The sequence below is a fragment of the Hipposideros armiger genome, unplaced genomic scaffold, assembly GCF_001890085.2.
Source record: "Hipposideros armiger isolate ML-2016 unplaced genomic scaffold, ASM189008v1 scaffold_133, whole genome shotgun sequence".
Lineage (NCBI taxonomy): Eukaryota > Metazoa > Chordata > Mammalia > Chiroptera > Hipposideridae > Hipposideros > Hipposideros armiger.
Window position 1 is genome coordinate 952,540 of NW_017731483.1, and position 15,563 is coordinate 968,102.

A 15,563-nucleotide genomic window follows, 5' to 3' on the forward strand; every position below is an offset into this window, starting at 1 on the left:
CCCCTTGTTAGCCTTCTCTCTTCCTCTGCCTGAAAGATGAATGTAATGGCTGGTGCTGCAGCCACAATTTTGCAGTCCTGAGGTGATCTTGATGAAGGACAATAGGCTTGTGCTAAGGATAGCAAAACAGAAAGACAAGAGGAGATGAGGACATTGATAAGATTATAGCACAATCATAGCAGCCCTAAAATGCCTATCTCCAAACTTCTTTTACATGGGAGAAAATTTTAAACCTTTTTTTAAGGTATTGTGTTACAGGTGCCTGTTGTAGCAAAACATAGTTCCTAAGGAATAGAGAAGTGGTGAGTTAAGTTATTCTGTTTTGAATAACTGAAGTGAGAGGCAGGGAGTTTCTGAGATGAACCATGCAGAAGAGTGCTCTAAAAAGAAGGAGAAACAAGCAACATGGTGCTGAAAACCTCTCTGTTTCTTCAAGTTTTCTACAAAGTCTACACATATGTAGATGTCTTGTGTGCCCACGAGGGGGAGTCAAGCAAAAGGGGTGTGTTTCCTCATCAGTGTGTGAGGCCGGGACAGCACCTGTGAGATTGCAAGTTAATCCATCCACCAAATTAATTTAAAATAAACAGGATCGGGGAGCTAGAGAGTGAGGAACTATTAACAGTTCCCTTTTATACCAGAGAGACGGCTAGAGAATCTTATCTCACTACACGTGGGGTGAGTTTTGGCCAATACCATTTGCATCTCATAAAACAGATACTGCATTCGTATGAGGATCACAGGAAGAAGTAACTCCATTTTACAAATTAGGAAACCGAGGGCCATGGAGGTGAAGTGACGGCTGCCTTCAAAGTGGCTGTTCCAATGTAAGGTTTGCCTGTTTTTTATTATACCAGAGCTAGACCCAGGATTCAGGAAAAGCATTAAGGGAGACAAGAAAACAGTCACCTCAGCACTAGAAGGGCCATGGGACTTCTGTAGGCCAACGATGACAAAGTGACAGCCAGATTCCCTTCTCATAAACATATTTACATGCACGTGTTGCCTCCCCTGTCCTTGGGGAGGGACGTATATGAAAGCCAAGTACATAGAATGCTATCCTATGTAACAGGGGGATTGGCCACACTGGGTTCTAAGGCCCAATCCTGCTTTCACCTTCTATGAGCCTATGTAAAATATGTCGTTAAAGTAAGACTAAATCTATTAAGAACTGAATGAAAAGAAACTCAGCTTTACTTAACTATGTGCTACCTAACAATGAGAATCCACTATTTCACAAATCACAGCTCTCAGGAGAACCATATGGATACACAATTAGACGAGCCATGAATTCACAGCTGCTCATCTGCACACTGTACTCTCCTTAAGTCACTCGCTTACTGTCTCGATATACAGCAGCACATTTCTAGCTCCTCACACCTAGGTACGTTGGTACATTTGTGTTAGACAATCTGCTTTAAACCTTGAAAGTCATTCCCTTTAAATAAAAGTTCAACAGACACAATGGGAATTTAAACTATTCTGGTACTGTCCCATCCGCTGCAAGAGTATGTGGCATGACGCTGGTGACATCAGCAGGGCCATGGGAGGATCCTATTCGACAAATCGGGTAGCTCATAAACACCCCAGGGCCTTCTCATCATAAATGCAGCCAAGCCCCCTCGGAGTCATGGGGATGGAGTCCCCCGTGAGCGTGAAGCTCTTCGGTCTGGCATTTAATGGGCATGAGCAACCAGAGATGGATGGGAGCATTTAAGAGTCCTCGTGAACCCAGGAAAAGGGCGATTTCAAAGGTTCCTTTGGGATCATGGAGGCCTTGCCTATAAAATATGCCTGGTTTTGCTGGGGCCTTTTTCACCCTCAGCACCTTGTCTTCAGCTGGACTAGACCCCCAGGAACTGGGCAAGGGGACAGCCTAGAACCTTCACCTGTGAGTATGTCATTGTGTTATTTGCTAAATTACTCTCCAAACAATCATTTGATCCTATTCTCTGGCAGCCTACATTATTGTAGTTGAGTAGGAAAAGGCGTCCCTGAACGTGGAGAGCCGTTACAATACATCAGGCCTGTAAGCAGAGCTACTACTTGACATCGATAGATAGAATGGCCCAAAGAAGGCAGGGATTCCCAAAGAGCAGGGAGCTGCCCCTCCCAGGAGGTATTCCGAGTGAGAGGCTTGAGAGAAATTTCATGCGCAAATCAGAGTGGGGAAGGATGGCCTAAAGGACTGCATTTTTCTTGTCAGTCCTAAAAATTGGGGATTCTGTGACATATAAGACCAAATGCTACTCAGTGTGAAAAGTACTACTTGTTACTTAAAGTTTATTACGTGCCAAGGCACTGTGCTGAATATGTTACACGAAGTCTTTCCTTTAACCCTGACAAAAAATAAAAGTCAGCCCTGTATGCCTTTCACATGATACTGTATCTGAGTGTTCACAGGCTCAGAGGCAGCTGAGCAATGAGATCACACAGCTCCTAAGTGCTAGGTCTTAGCCCCCAAAGCCTGTGCTTCCTGCTCTCAAGGGTGCTTCTTTCACACAGGGATAGGTCTGCAGCAACTGAGTCATACAGGAACCTGGCTGGAACCCCACCTGGAATTGTCCCTCCTCCTCTGTTTTGTATGCAAAGACAGAGGGGGTTCAGGGGTCATAGAGCTGGGGAAAACAGAGAGTTTGAGGACTGGGACGAGGTTGCAGTGGTGGGTCTCTTACAGGTCAAAGGACTGCTGTACTGAGAATTCAGCAGGATAGTGAGAGGGTAGCGCGCTAAAGCTTTGGTTTCTTAAAAGGGACACTCCAGGGAAGGGAATGTGTTTCTGTTCCTTTGAGCTACAGCCATAGTTTCTCTGAGAGACCTTGGCTAGGCAGGATGCTTGAAGCCAGAGTCAGCCCCTGTTCCCCTCCTGACCATCCCAAACCCCTCAAGACAAAGAGCCATCATCTCTCAAGGCTGGGCTGCTGCCCCAAGAACCCCCCAATCTGTTCATGGCCTGAGCCCTCCTGAGGAGCCTGGGTTTACCTGGCTACTCTCAGATCCTGAGATTAACGTCAGTAGAAGGTAAAATAAGAACGTAAGAGACCTGGCTTTCTCTCTCTCTCTCCAAAGGCAGCCCCCAGCAGTGTTCGTTCTCAGAGAGGCCTTGGGAAGAAGGATGGCCACTTTCCTTTCTCCCAGAGATAATTGAAGAGAAGTAAGAAAGTACCTGTGTTTAAAGGCAAAATGACGACAATTAATCTCTAAGCACTGGGCCTCACCATTAAATTCTTCCGAGAAACAACTTTAGGAGTTTAACGACAATCAAGAGAACGAAATTGAATTAAGAGAAATAGTAATTAAATCAGGAAAGAAGTTTTTGCAAAGGGGATGGTAAAGGAAATTAAAACCAGTAATGCTGAAAAATGTGGTGAGCAGAGCTGGGAGAGGAGAGGGCTTGGTGGAAAAGAGGAAAGAACAGGCAGAGCGAAGTGGGTTGGGCGATACAGAGTATTTGGCATAAGGAAAGGAATTAAGAAATTGTTCTCCTGGAGAGACCAGGAGTCTGACTCTTCTAATTTGGGTCTAAGTATAAAATGCCCAACTCCTAATGGGACAAGCTCTCCTTGAGGAAAATGGAAGAATCCAGTCAGATGGAGTATAAAAATGAAGTAAACTTTAAGGAGAGAGTGACCAACTGTCCCCGTTTGCGCAGGACCATCCAGGTTTTTTAGTACTCCAAGTGCCATGTCCCAGGAAACCCCTCAGTCAAGGGCAAACCAAGACGGTTGGTCCTCCTAACACAGAGGCAGAGAGAAGCCCTGGTTCCCAGCTCTGCGGGGCAGTTAGCTCTATGATTTTGGGTGAGTCACTCCATCTCTGTGGGCCTCAGCTTTCTCGCCTGTAAAATGAGTTGTCAGGGGTACCTCCAAAGCTTAAAGAAGTTGCTATATGTCAAGATGCCTAGAACAGTGTGCATGAAGTAAAAGCTTGACAAATGGGAGATGGACTGAAGAATAATGATAAGGAAAACATAAAACATTAGTAAACACAATTCAAAAGCACATTAGAAAATAATAAATTGTGACTGTTTCAGGGGCCCCCCGGTCACCCACATGTTCAATGGTTTTCTAGGATGATTCACAGGACTCAGCAATACAGGTGTACTCACAGCTAAGATTTATTACAGTGAAAAGATATACAACAGGATCATCAGGGGAAAGACACAGGTGTAGCCCGCAGAAGTTCCATATTCATCCCTCCTGGCAGGGGCACATCAAGCATGTTCCTTTCTCTGGCAGTGAAGAATGTGTGCAGTGTTCCTGCCCAGGACGCCTGAAAGACTCGGTGCTCAAGGCTTTCCTTGGTGGTGGTCCCATAGGATCATCTACCTGGAAACTACCCAAATTCCAGACTCTTGGGAGGAAAGCTAGTGTATAGGATAAGTCACATGGTCAATCAGACTCTTCAGTGAGGAAGAGTTGAAATGCCAAGTCTCCAGACCACCAGCCTCGCGAACAGACCTTGCTAAAAATAGCAGTGTCCACCCTATGTTAACTCACAAGTGGAGTTCATTCTAGTAATGCAAGGGTAATATACAGAAGTGATCATTTAAATCTGGATTCCCAAGCTGCTGTGTACACCATCGAGTGCCAGCTGGCTGTGCCAGCCTTTGCTGGTCCACGCTTTGTTGTTGGTGGTGAATGCCATCCACCCTGCTAAACAAACTCTGGTCACTACAAAACTCCCTGCCAAGATTTTACCACCGACCAAGTTCTTCTTGGTCTCTTCGGTCAGAACACCGGGTTTTTCTCAGTGCATCATGAGATGAGCAAGTCTCCAACTAAACAATCTAAAGAGAAATCGTGCTCACCTCGTGCATAAGCAGAGGCCACTTTTTTATTTACAATGGGGGATATTCACTTGTAGTTACCCGAAATGCTTGTGTTTCAGATCTGGGGCACCACCTTTCCCAAGAGTAAGATACCAGAGCTATGAATCAGAGTCTGCTAATTTCTTACTCCCCAAGGGGAGGTGATAGAAAAATAAAAATCATTCAGGCTAGTGATGGGGAAGGGGTTTTGGAGTTTAGAGATCAAGAATTTCCATAGCTGCCCAGATACGAAAGAACCAGGGAGACCGAAGATGGGATTTCTAAAAGCACTGCTGAGAGTTATAGCTGCCTTCCCATTCATATATTTGTGTATTGGCTTGTGAGGGCTGCCATGACCAAGTACCATGGACTGGGTGGCTTAAACAACAGATATGTACTGTCTCACAATTCTGGAGGACCAAAGTCCAAAGTCAAGGTGCTGGAAGGTTTGGTTCTGAGGGCTGTTAGGGAATGAACTGTTCCACGCCTTTCTCCTTGGTTTGTCCATGGATCTCTTCAAGTTCACATACCGTTCCCCCTGTATGGCTGTGTCCAAATTTCCTCTTCTTATAAGGACTTAAGTCATAATCAGATGAAGGACCGTGCTAATGGCTTCAATTTAACTCAACTACCTCTACAAAGACCCTATCTCCAAAAAAGGTCACATTCTGAGATGAGGGGTTAGGACTTCAACATATGAATTCTGGGGGAACACAATTCGACCCACAACAACTTGCAAAAATATAAGAATGAAAATCAGAATTACTTTCTAATAAAAAAAATGAAATACAAAAAGAGAATAAAAACAAATCAAAAAAAGAATTACTTTCTAATAACTTGTATTGGAGGACTGTATTTCTTTGAATACTTTATTTGTACACACAATAGCCCAGGAATACTTGAGCTGTACAGAAGAGAGTCATGGAAAGGTGGAAGAGGAGGAGGGTGGGAGGAAGAGGAGCTAGAAGAAGGAAGAGGAGAAAGGGAAGGAGGAAAGAAAGAGAAGACCAGTGAGCTAGGTCACACCGCCAAGCCTGCACCGGGTTCAGAGACTGGTGAGAGCGACAGCTCACCAAAGTTTGCTTTCATTTTGGTTTACTACTAAACCCACCCACAAGCAACACGAAGGATGTACACAGCATTAATACAATGCCTCATGACTCCCTGACACCTTCCCTGGTGTCGAACAGAGGTGTTCCCCACCCAAGTCTGGTAGGTTAGTGGCTCCTGTGTAGTGAAGCATCTGCCAGGCCCAAGAGCACAGAGCCACGGCTCCCTGCTTTTGTACCATCAGGATGGATGTGGGGGGATGCCACACCAGTATTTAATGGTCCACCCAGTAAGGAAATCCTTGCCCAGCATGATCATTACATACGAGGTCTGACACTTAAGTTCAAGAACTCATCCGAGAAAACGTGCTACATACCTCATTGCTGAATATCACTACAGTCACCTATGAAGTGCTCCCCTTGGGAAGTTATGCACTGACGCCAGCACCTAGTCCACCCTTCAAAGCAATTTTGGAACTCTTTTTCTGGAATGGTCATCAGAGCTGTCGTCGTGTTACCCTTGATGTTCTGAATGTCATCAAAATGTCTTCCTTTCAACATTTCCTTTATCTTCAGGTAAAGAAAGAAACCATTGGGGGCCAGATCAGGTGAGTAGGGAGTGTGTTCCAATACAGTTATTTATTTCCTGGTTAAAAACTCCCTCACAGACAGTGCCCTGTGAGCTGGTGCATTGTTGTGATGCAAGAACCATGAATTGTTGGCGAGAAGTTCAGGTTGTCTAACTTTTTCATGCAGCCTTCTCAGCACTTCTAAATAGTAAATTTGGTTAACTGTTGGTCCAGTTGGTACAAATTCATCATGAATTATCCCTCTGATATCAAAAAAAGGTTAGCGGCATCGTTGCAACAAATTCGCAAACTTAATTGTCAGGCCTCGTACTGCACCTTTCATTTCCTACTGATCCTAGAGCCAGCTGAAGGTCTGTGCAATAAGCCTGCTACAAAAGGAAGTCTGACAAGAGTTTGTTTTGTTCATTCAGGCAGCATGTCCTCTATAAAAAGGCACTGCTGAGTCAAAGTGAGAGAGCTGGAGGGAGAATCAGGGCCCTGCGGCCTCTCCAGGCTTCCCAGCTCCACAGCTAGCTGACCATGCATAACACCAGGTTATGAATACACAAAATGCAAAAATCACAGAAGCCAGGGTAAATTTCCCGACACAGTGCAGAGACTGCAAAACAAACAGCACCACGGTGAAAGCCTCCAAGGAGAGCAGGGGGACAAAATGCACACTTGCACAGGTGTACAGGTGAGCAGCCGTGGCCCCACGTTGTGACTGTTGTTTTAGAGCCTGGGCTCCAGTCTGGTGCTGGCCAAATTGGCTAGGTGGCAGAAGCAGGCTCCCTCCAGGTAATTCTGATGCACGCTCAAGTCTAAGAACCGCTGATTTAAATTCTATAACCCAAACCGAATTAGATAGGGTCTTAGGAGAATGAGTTTGTTTTCTTAGCAGCACAATATTCCTGTGTAGGACAGGTGAGACAACAGGGACGCACAGCTACAGGATTTATTCTCTACATTGCCTATGGCGGGGTCAATGGGAAGACCAGCAAGTGTGTTTGCAGGACCGTTAACCCTTTTATGTGTAATTCAAGTTCTTCCCCTCATGTCTTCATTTGCTTTCTGAGTACAAACTTCTAGATCTTTCCCCGAAATGGAGCAATCTAAACTATGTATGAGTACATCTTTGATTCCTATTGAGTTAATTTGCATCTTTTATCTTGTTTTAATGTTGTTAGCATTAGAAAGAAGCTTAGTTGCCAGGACGACCAGGAATAGTATTTAAACAGTTTAGCCTTTACCTTACCCCTACTTGGTCAATCGCACTGTGTTCTTGGCTTACCGAACACTTGTGGTCACAAGAATGCTAAACAGTACAGTTCTGCTGGCTGCAGCTCCCTATTTTGTCTCTCCATGAAGTCTCACAAACCTGTTGACCTCCTAGATTTACTAATATAACTCATTTTTACTAGCTAACCTTGTTGCCTTTATTTACTCCTCCCCCTTTGATAAACACTGCCCACTAAGCAAAGCCCACCACTTGGTTTATCTACTTCCAGAGCCTAGCCTCTAGAGAGGGGCGGCCTGGCTTATGCACAGGCCCAAAATAGAGCTCAAAGTGCAGTTTTGGACAAGAGCCCTGGCCTGGAAGCAGGAAGCCTAGCTCTGGCCTCTCCTCAGCTAAGAAAACAATCTTGGGCAAGTCCCTTCTCCTCTCTGGGCCCGTCTCCTCTGTTGTACAATAGGAGGACACAACGAACTCTCAGCCCCTCCAGCTAGGGCATCCCAGGGCTCCCGGCTTCCCTCTGCCGGATGAGTGATCATGCAATATAGATTTCCTGGGTGCAGCGCCAGTTTTGCAATCCCTGGCACCACTGCCCACATACCATGAGCATACTTACTAGCTCTTAAACTAGGGTCCCAACTATTGATTTCACTAATAGTTGAGGGGGCCCTGAGAGCGCTTCCTGTCTGGTTTCTCCATAGCCACCAGCTACTTAGAACTTGTAGCCCCAGGTGGGACTAGGATACTAGCATCCAAACGCACAGCCCGTTTAAGCTATGAGAGACTGTGCCAGGTCACCTGTAAAACCCCAATAGAAGAGCATGGTCCACAGTGAGCAGTAAATGTTGAGCGAATAAACATTATGCTTCCTCCACAACCACAAGAGTCCCAACACAATGAACAAAGCTCAGGGCTGAAATAAAGAAACCCAACTCCTTCCGTAGACCCAAAAGCCTCACACTGAAGCTGTGTAATGCCTGAAGAACACCAAATGATTGAGTGGCACGTTCTTGGAATTGTGTTGTTATTAAAAGCTCTATTGCGGCCCACCTGGTGGCCATTGCAGTGTTGTTGACTATTCCGTATGCTTTGCTTTGCATCCCTGTGACTATTTTGTGGCTACCAGTCTATGCTTCTTAATCCCTCTCTGGACTCTGTATTAAATTATCATACTAACCTGAAAAAAAACCCCCACAAAAAACAAGTTCTATTGTGGAAGCTCTAATGTTGGGACACCGCTCCCTCACTCTCATCCCAGATACTTAATAATCCATCTATGTGACTCTAGTGGGTAAGTCAGAGATCTGGAGTTAAATCCCAGCTCCGTCACTTACAAGCTAAGTGGTTTAAGCTTCAGTTTTCTCTTGTGTAAAATGGGGCAAATAGTAAATTCCTCTTTAGATTGATTAAAAAAGAAAAAACCTACATCTCTAAAGTTATTGAGAATAAGCACTTAACTGTTAGCTAATTAACAAAGCACCGTTGGATCATTTTTTCCAGTTTAAGCCAATTTGGTGAGAATTATACCCATAGTCATTTACACATAAGAAAAATGAGACACAGAGAAAGTGAGTCTCCCATGTTCTCACAACTGGTAAGTGGCAGAGCCAGCACTTGAATCCAGGTCAGGCACACTTTCAAGCCTAGAAAATGGGTAGGAAGAGCAGTAAGTTTGGAAGTCCTAGCTGTGCACCGGAAGTCAAACAAGCCTGGTCCCAGCCTGTCCCGACTCTCACAGCATCCGAGGGGAGGGGCGAAGCAGCTCTGCAAGTCCCCGAGGGCAGCTGCAAGGGAATCAAGAGCCTGGGACCCTGCACACAGGAACTCCATATACTGCATTTTCTGTTGAGTGAGGCCAACTCTGTAGACGTTTTCATCCATTTTAACTTGATGCGACACGGCATGATTTCAGAATGTCTTTTTCAATTCTTCCTAGGAGGGCATTAGCACCTGGAAAAAAAACACCTGGAGTCTAGACTAGGACAGATGTGAAAAGCAGCTATGGTGTGTTTCGCCTCTCCCAGGAACAGATCTCTCAACTACTGTTTTACTGAAGTGTATTTGGGGCATTATTGTGCTCAGAGATCGTCTTTCCATCCCCGACTAGTCTCAGAGACTCACCCTTTCCCTAACGTGGTTGTCCCCCAGTGACTCAGCCCAAGCGGCTGTTTCAGTGGAATCAGTCAGTCACAAAAGGACAAGCTATTGCATGATTCCACTCATAGGAGGTACTTAGAGAGTCAGATTCATAGACAGAAAGTAGAATGGTGGTGCCAGGGGCTGAAGAGAGCAGCGAGGAGGAAGGGAGTTATTATTTAGTGGGGTTTCAGTTTTGCAAGATGAACAAGAGTTCTGGAGATGGATGGTGGTGATGGTGGCACAACAATATCAATAAACTTAATACCACTGACCTGCACACTTAAAAACGGTTAAGATGGTAAGTTTTATGTTATGTGCATTTTACCACAATTTTCAAAAATTGAAAAACAAAAAAGGAACAGCTTGAACACTTAAGATTGTATTAACATTGTATCATCAGAGCCAAAAGTAGCTACAAAATAGATGCTGTACAGCTTTATGCCCAACCCACAATTTTCTGCTAAATGAAGCATCTCCTTGCTCTACCACCAAAAACTAGCAGTTTCTTATAAATCACTAGCTCAGGAAATTCAGTGACTTTCTGCTATCAGTCCACGAGATACCACTGCTAGGCAGATAGAGCTAACAGGCAGCACTGTGCAGTAAAGAGAATGTACCCCTCACAACCTAATAGCTCCCCCAAGTGGCCTCAGCAGCTCCCCCAGAGAAAAACAGACCCCTCTGGACAGAGGAACAGTTTTCTTTTCCAAATTAAAAGCATAAGTTTTAGCTGTTATTAGTAACTACCAATCTGAATCGTTAGGATTTACAAGAGCACATTCACCTATATATTAACCTAGGAAACCTTTTTAAAAGACACATACTTTCATCATTTAAATTTGGTACTTGAGATCTAAATTTACTTTACAGCCAGGACTTAAAAAAAACACTTATGAAACTGCTTAACTGTTCTAGGAATTTTTCTTAAAGCTCCTTTTACAAAATGTTTTTTTAAATTACCTGGTTTTGAACAAGTTTACCTCTTTATCATACTATGATTCTGCTGGTCAGTTAGGGCATTTCGAATGGATCTCTTACTCCTTGGAAACCTGGCTGAGTCCTAGACTCCTGGAACGCGCACCTTTAAGCTCTTCTTGGTATTTCCTAGGGTCTACCAGAAACTGAATACTTATGCCCAGAATGGCAGCAGCAGCTTAGTGAAACTGCAAAAATTTCTAATTTTTATTGGAGTTATATCAACTCAGCTTAGAAATGCGGATATCTCACTCTGATTAGAAAGGTCTTTAATTTTCAAAATGAAAACAAAATTTTATTTGATAAATCCGATTTATTGAATGAATTCTTACAAAATAGGTTTAGCAACCAGTGATAAATAGATAAAAACCTCTGGTCTACACTCACAGAATTAAGAACTGGGAGAGAAAAGAGGCAAAAATATTATCTATGGTTTTAGAGATGAAGAACAGAATGAGCAAACATTTCATCTAAGATTTCTGATTTATTACTTCTATGACTATTCCCCTGGGCACCAACTGCTTTTGAACAGATTTGCCTGATGGAATCACAGGCACACTCCTTGAAAACCTCAGAACACCCAATATGACAATCACATAAATAGAAATACCTAGAAGAAAATAAGCCAACGCCAATTACAGTACTTCAGATCTGAATGATTACATGATTATATAAGGAACTGTCACTCCAACAGAGAAAACAATCTCCACAAGACACATTTAGACATGTTATCTACATATTTACTTGTAATCAAAAGGCAGAGGGACTAAGGGCCCTAGCAGTCAGGCATCAACAATCAGACTTGGTATAAATGAATTAAAAAGTTTATTAGCCATAGAAAAACATTGATTTCTTAAAACCAATTCTCGTTAAGTTCCCTGTAAAACACTAAGCTTACAGAAAATTTCTTTCACATGAACAGAAAACCACTATGCTTTTGGTCCAAGATATGTTGGGTTTTTTCTTCCTTCTTCTTCAGATGATAGACAGATAGATGGATGTAGCCAAATCTATGAACGAGTGTACTTGCCCCAAATGTGCAACATAAACACAGAAGCAATGAACAGAAGACTCATAACCAATACCGGAACAGGGCCACTGAAAATAAGAAGAAAAGGTATGCTTACTTTTAGTAATAACACATCATTATATTTATAATACTAAAGATTGCTTGGGGGAAAGGGGGGGTGGAGAGTACCTCAGACTCACCCAAGAATATTATTTACATTATTTAAAAATAGTCCCAAAATTATTATTGTGGATATTTTGATAAGAGGAATCCTTATCTCTTAGTAAAACATACTAAAATATATGCAAATAAAATGACCTGATATCTTGGAGACACTAGTGTCTCTAATTTCATGTATTTGATACTTTCCATAAGAAAAATAAGTAAAACTTCCCAAAATTCTTTCAGTGCAAATGATTCAATTATCAAGCTTTCATTTTAAATTAAGATTTATTTAAAGACAACCTATATTGTCTAACTACAATATACTAAGCATACAAAGATGAGAATTACATTATAAGTTACAAAGTGTTTCCAAATATATGATCCCATTTGATCAACAAACTCATGATATAGGCGAAACAAATAATCTCATTTTATAAATATGGAAAACTGAGGCCAGAGATTATTACTTGCCTAAGAACACATAGTCAGAATGAAAGGAGAGGTCTGAACTCAGGTTTTCTGATTCCACACATATTTGCTCATTTTACTGTTTAAAGATTCCCATCTTCAAGGACCAAACATTCTACGCAACAGGTGTTAAGTTTGATTTATATTTACGAGTTTCTTGTAGGAAGGAAATGAGATTTTACTCATCAGCCCTTCCCTGAATCAAACGTTTTTCAAGTTGAGAATTAGTACATAGGTATCTTAAGGGGAGAACCCCTTAATTTTACACAATGTGTAAATGTTGACTTTAGTGAAATGTTAAAAGCCCCGCCTTTGTGACTCTTCCTGACAACACTGGTTTTGGAGAATTCAAGATGCCACTTCGCCTCCCAGATACAACTAGGGAGGGGACAGTGGAAAAAAAACCAGAAATCTTTACAATTAAGGCAGTGGAGTAACCCAGGGGTGCAGCAGGGTAACAGAGTCCACGTATGGACAATAAACAATACACCGAAACCAATGTCCTCGCTACACTATTGTGTTCTTCCAAAATTTGTACCGTTACATACACAAATTTGAAAGTACACGGGAAGAGATCTTCATTATGTTGCTTGCACTTGATCACACCCTCTACTTTAAAGCAACGTTAGAGGAACATCAGCCATTGAGCATAAAGCGAACAGTGCAGCTCTCAGAGTTCAAGTGCCAGAGTTTGGAAACCAGCTCTACCACTTATGAGCTGTGGCTATGGTTCCATTACTTACCTTCGCCAAGCCCCAGTTTCCTCATGTATAAAGTAGGAATAATCATAGTGCCTCTCTCATTGGGTTACTGAGGTATTAAATAAATTAATACACACAAAATGCAGGCTTATAAGCAGCTCTCAGGAAATGCTATTATTATTAACCTAAAAAAAAATGTTCAACTCCTACAATGAGCATATGACAAGTTCTTAGATGTTACTTGACTGCTCCAAGATGTGGATTTGTGGATACGAATTCCCAACTGTGTCCTTTCACCAAAACATCTCTCTCTGGTGTGATGAGGCTGTGCTTGATGACACTGGAAGGAACAGCTTCTAGTGATTCCTGGGAATACTCGAGCGACATGCAGGCATGGCTGCACAACAGCAGAAAGCCCACAGCAAGCACAATCCAGACTCACCACAGGAGGAACCGCTTTTACCACCTTCTTGAGAAGGGTTTAAAATGAATCCCATGGATGCCCTACAGAGCAAGGGGCTTCAAAGTCTCTCTCTGAAATACTCCAAGAAATTCCCTCTAACAAAGACCAAAAGGTTGTCTGAATGCTGCCAACTCACATATCGCCAGCCCCAAGAATTACCTCCTAAATACATCTCACCTTACCACACAAGTCTTCAAGAATCCTAGGGAAGTCTTCATAAACGAAATTTGTGATCCAAGCCAAGCTATTGGTCAAGGTAATTAAACTAATTGAAATACATCTAATTTTGTCTTTTTCTACCAGACAGGCAGCATGGAAAGAGCATGAGAACAGTCAGAATATCTGGTTCCAGCTCTTGCTAGCTTCTCTCTGACACATGACTTTGCCGCTCTAAGCCTGACCATCTGAGCCTGCAGTGCTATGCAAGTTGTCATATTCCAATTTCTCATCCACTGGGATTAGTCAGGGAGCAGCAGGAAGCAGTGGTGTCCTGGAGCATACCTGATCAGAAACCTGTGGCGTCAGGTCTGCCACACAGTACCAGCAACTCCGGACAGTGAGGTGAGCAAGGCATGGGGACAGGGGTACCCCAGATGCCCATTTCCTATCACCGAATGAGCACTCCAAGGCGTAAGAACTTGGAAAGTGGTATGTTCACCCCCTGAGGTCTACTCACCACCCATGAAAGGCAAAAAAGCCAAAAAACTTTTGGTAACACAGCCTAATGCAGAAACTTCCATTAGGCTGTAATAATATCAGCTTATGCCTCCAGGAGAGCTCTGAAAAATCAAAGCTCCTATTCAAATGGTTACTCCTATTTCTCAGCATGGGACAAGAACACCAAATGAAGAACAATTTCATCTAATTAAGCAGTTTTCCCTCCAGTTCTCTCTGTTCCCATAATTTATTTTGACATAGCTACATGAAGATCTTCCCTTGCTTTCACTCAATCCATGAAAAGATGTCATTCCAGGCCCCAAATTAATTGGTTGATATACAGACAAACCAAACCCAGTCCACCTAGCACACATGAAGCTGCTGTGTACTGTCACTGTCATCAAAGCAAGCACCACTGATGGCAGAGAGATGGTGCTGCCAACCGTCTCTGCGATGCCGGACAGAAACACAAGGTCTGCTCCCAAGACTTACACTTTGAGGCCAGGTGAATCTTCCGTGTAGAATCGCCACATCCCCCCAGTGCCAGCTGAGGTCGTCCGGCCTGCGCTCCTTGTTCCACAGCTGGCGTTTTTCCTGGAAGAGAAAAAATATGACTAACAGCCTTTTCTTGGAAATCCTTATAATGGCATTATAACACGTTACCAATACATTCTTACAGAACCAAAAAATGAAAAAATATTTTCTGTTAATACACCCCAAATTCTTGCTTTTACTCCACTGGGCATGATAACCACCATGAACTGAGTACCTGTCATATGCTAATGCACACAATAACCCTAGAGAGTAGTTGCCATTTCCATTTTATATGAGGAAAAGGAGGCTCAGGGAAGGTTAGGAAAAGTGCCTAAGACCACACAACCAGCAGGTGGCTGAGCTGGGCTGTGGGCCCAGTTCTGACGCCAGAGCCCGTCCACTTGACCACACATATGGGCCACCACATTTGGACAATGTATTTCAATTTCTTTTCACATGGATTTCTGTGAAGTCAAGTAATAATCCCCTGCTTGAAAATGCCCTGAATCTATATAGTTGACGCTTGAACAACATGGGTTTAAACTGTGTGGGTCCACTGAGAGTTTTTTTTTCCCAATAAATATCATAAATGTATTTTCTTTTTAATTTTCTTAACATTTTCTTTTCTCTAGGTTACTTTATTGCAAGAATACAGTATATAGTATATAACATACAACATATGTGTTAATCAACTGTTTATGTTATTGGTAAGGCTTCCAGTCAACAGTAGGCTATTAGTACCGTATTTGCCGGCGTATAAGACGACTGGGCGTATAAGACGACCCCCTAA

The 15,563-nt window shown here is 43.0% G+C and overlaps 1 protein-coding gene across 1 annotated transcript in view; it reads right to left on the reverse strand.

The window, feature by feature from the left end:
- Positions 1–11,578: 11,578 nt before the first annotated feature.
- Positions 11,579–15,563, reverse strand: part of SEC61B (SEC61 translocon subunit beta) — a 9,996-nt gene continuing 6,011 nt past the window's right edge. Inside the window, exons 3-4 of the mRNA XM_019649562.1 lie at positions 14,732–14,833; positions 11,579–11,874 (exon numbers count right to left, since the gene is read on the reverse strand). Of these exons, the coding sequence (XP_019505107.1) occupies positions 11,787–11,874; positions 14,732–14,833 (190 nt within the window). The 3' untranslated portion in view covers positions 11,579–11,786. The remainder of the gene's footprint in view (positions 11,875–14,731; positions 14,834–15,563) is intronic.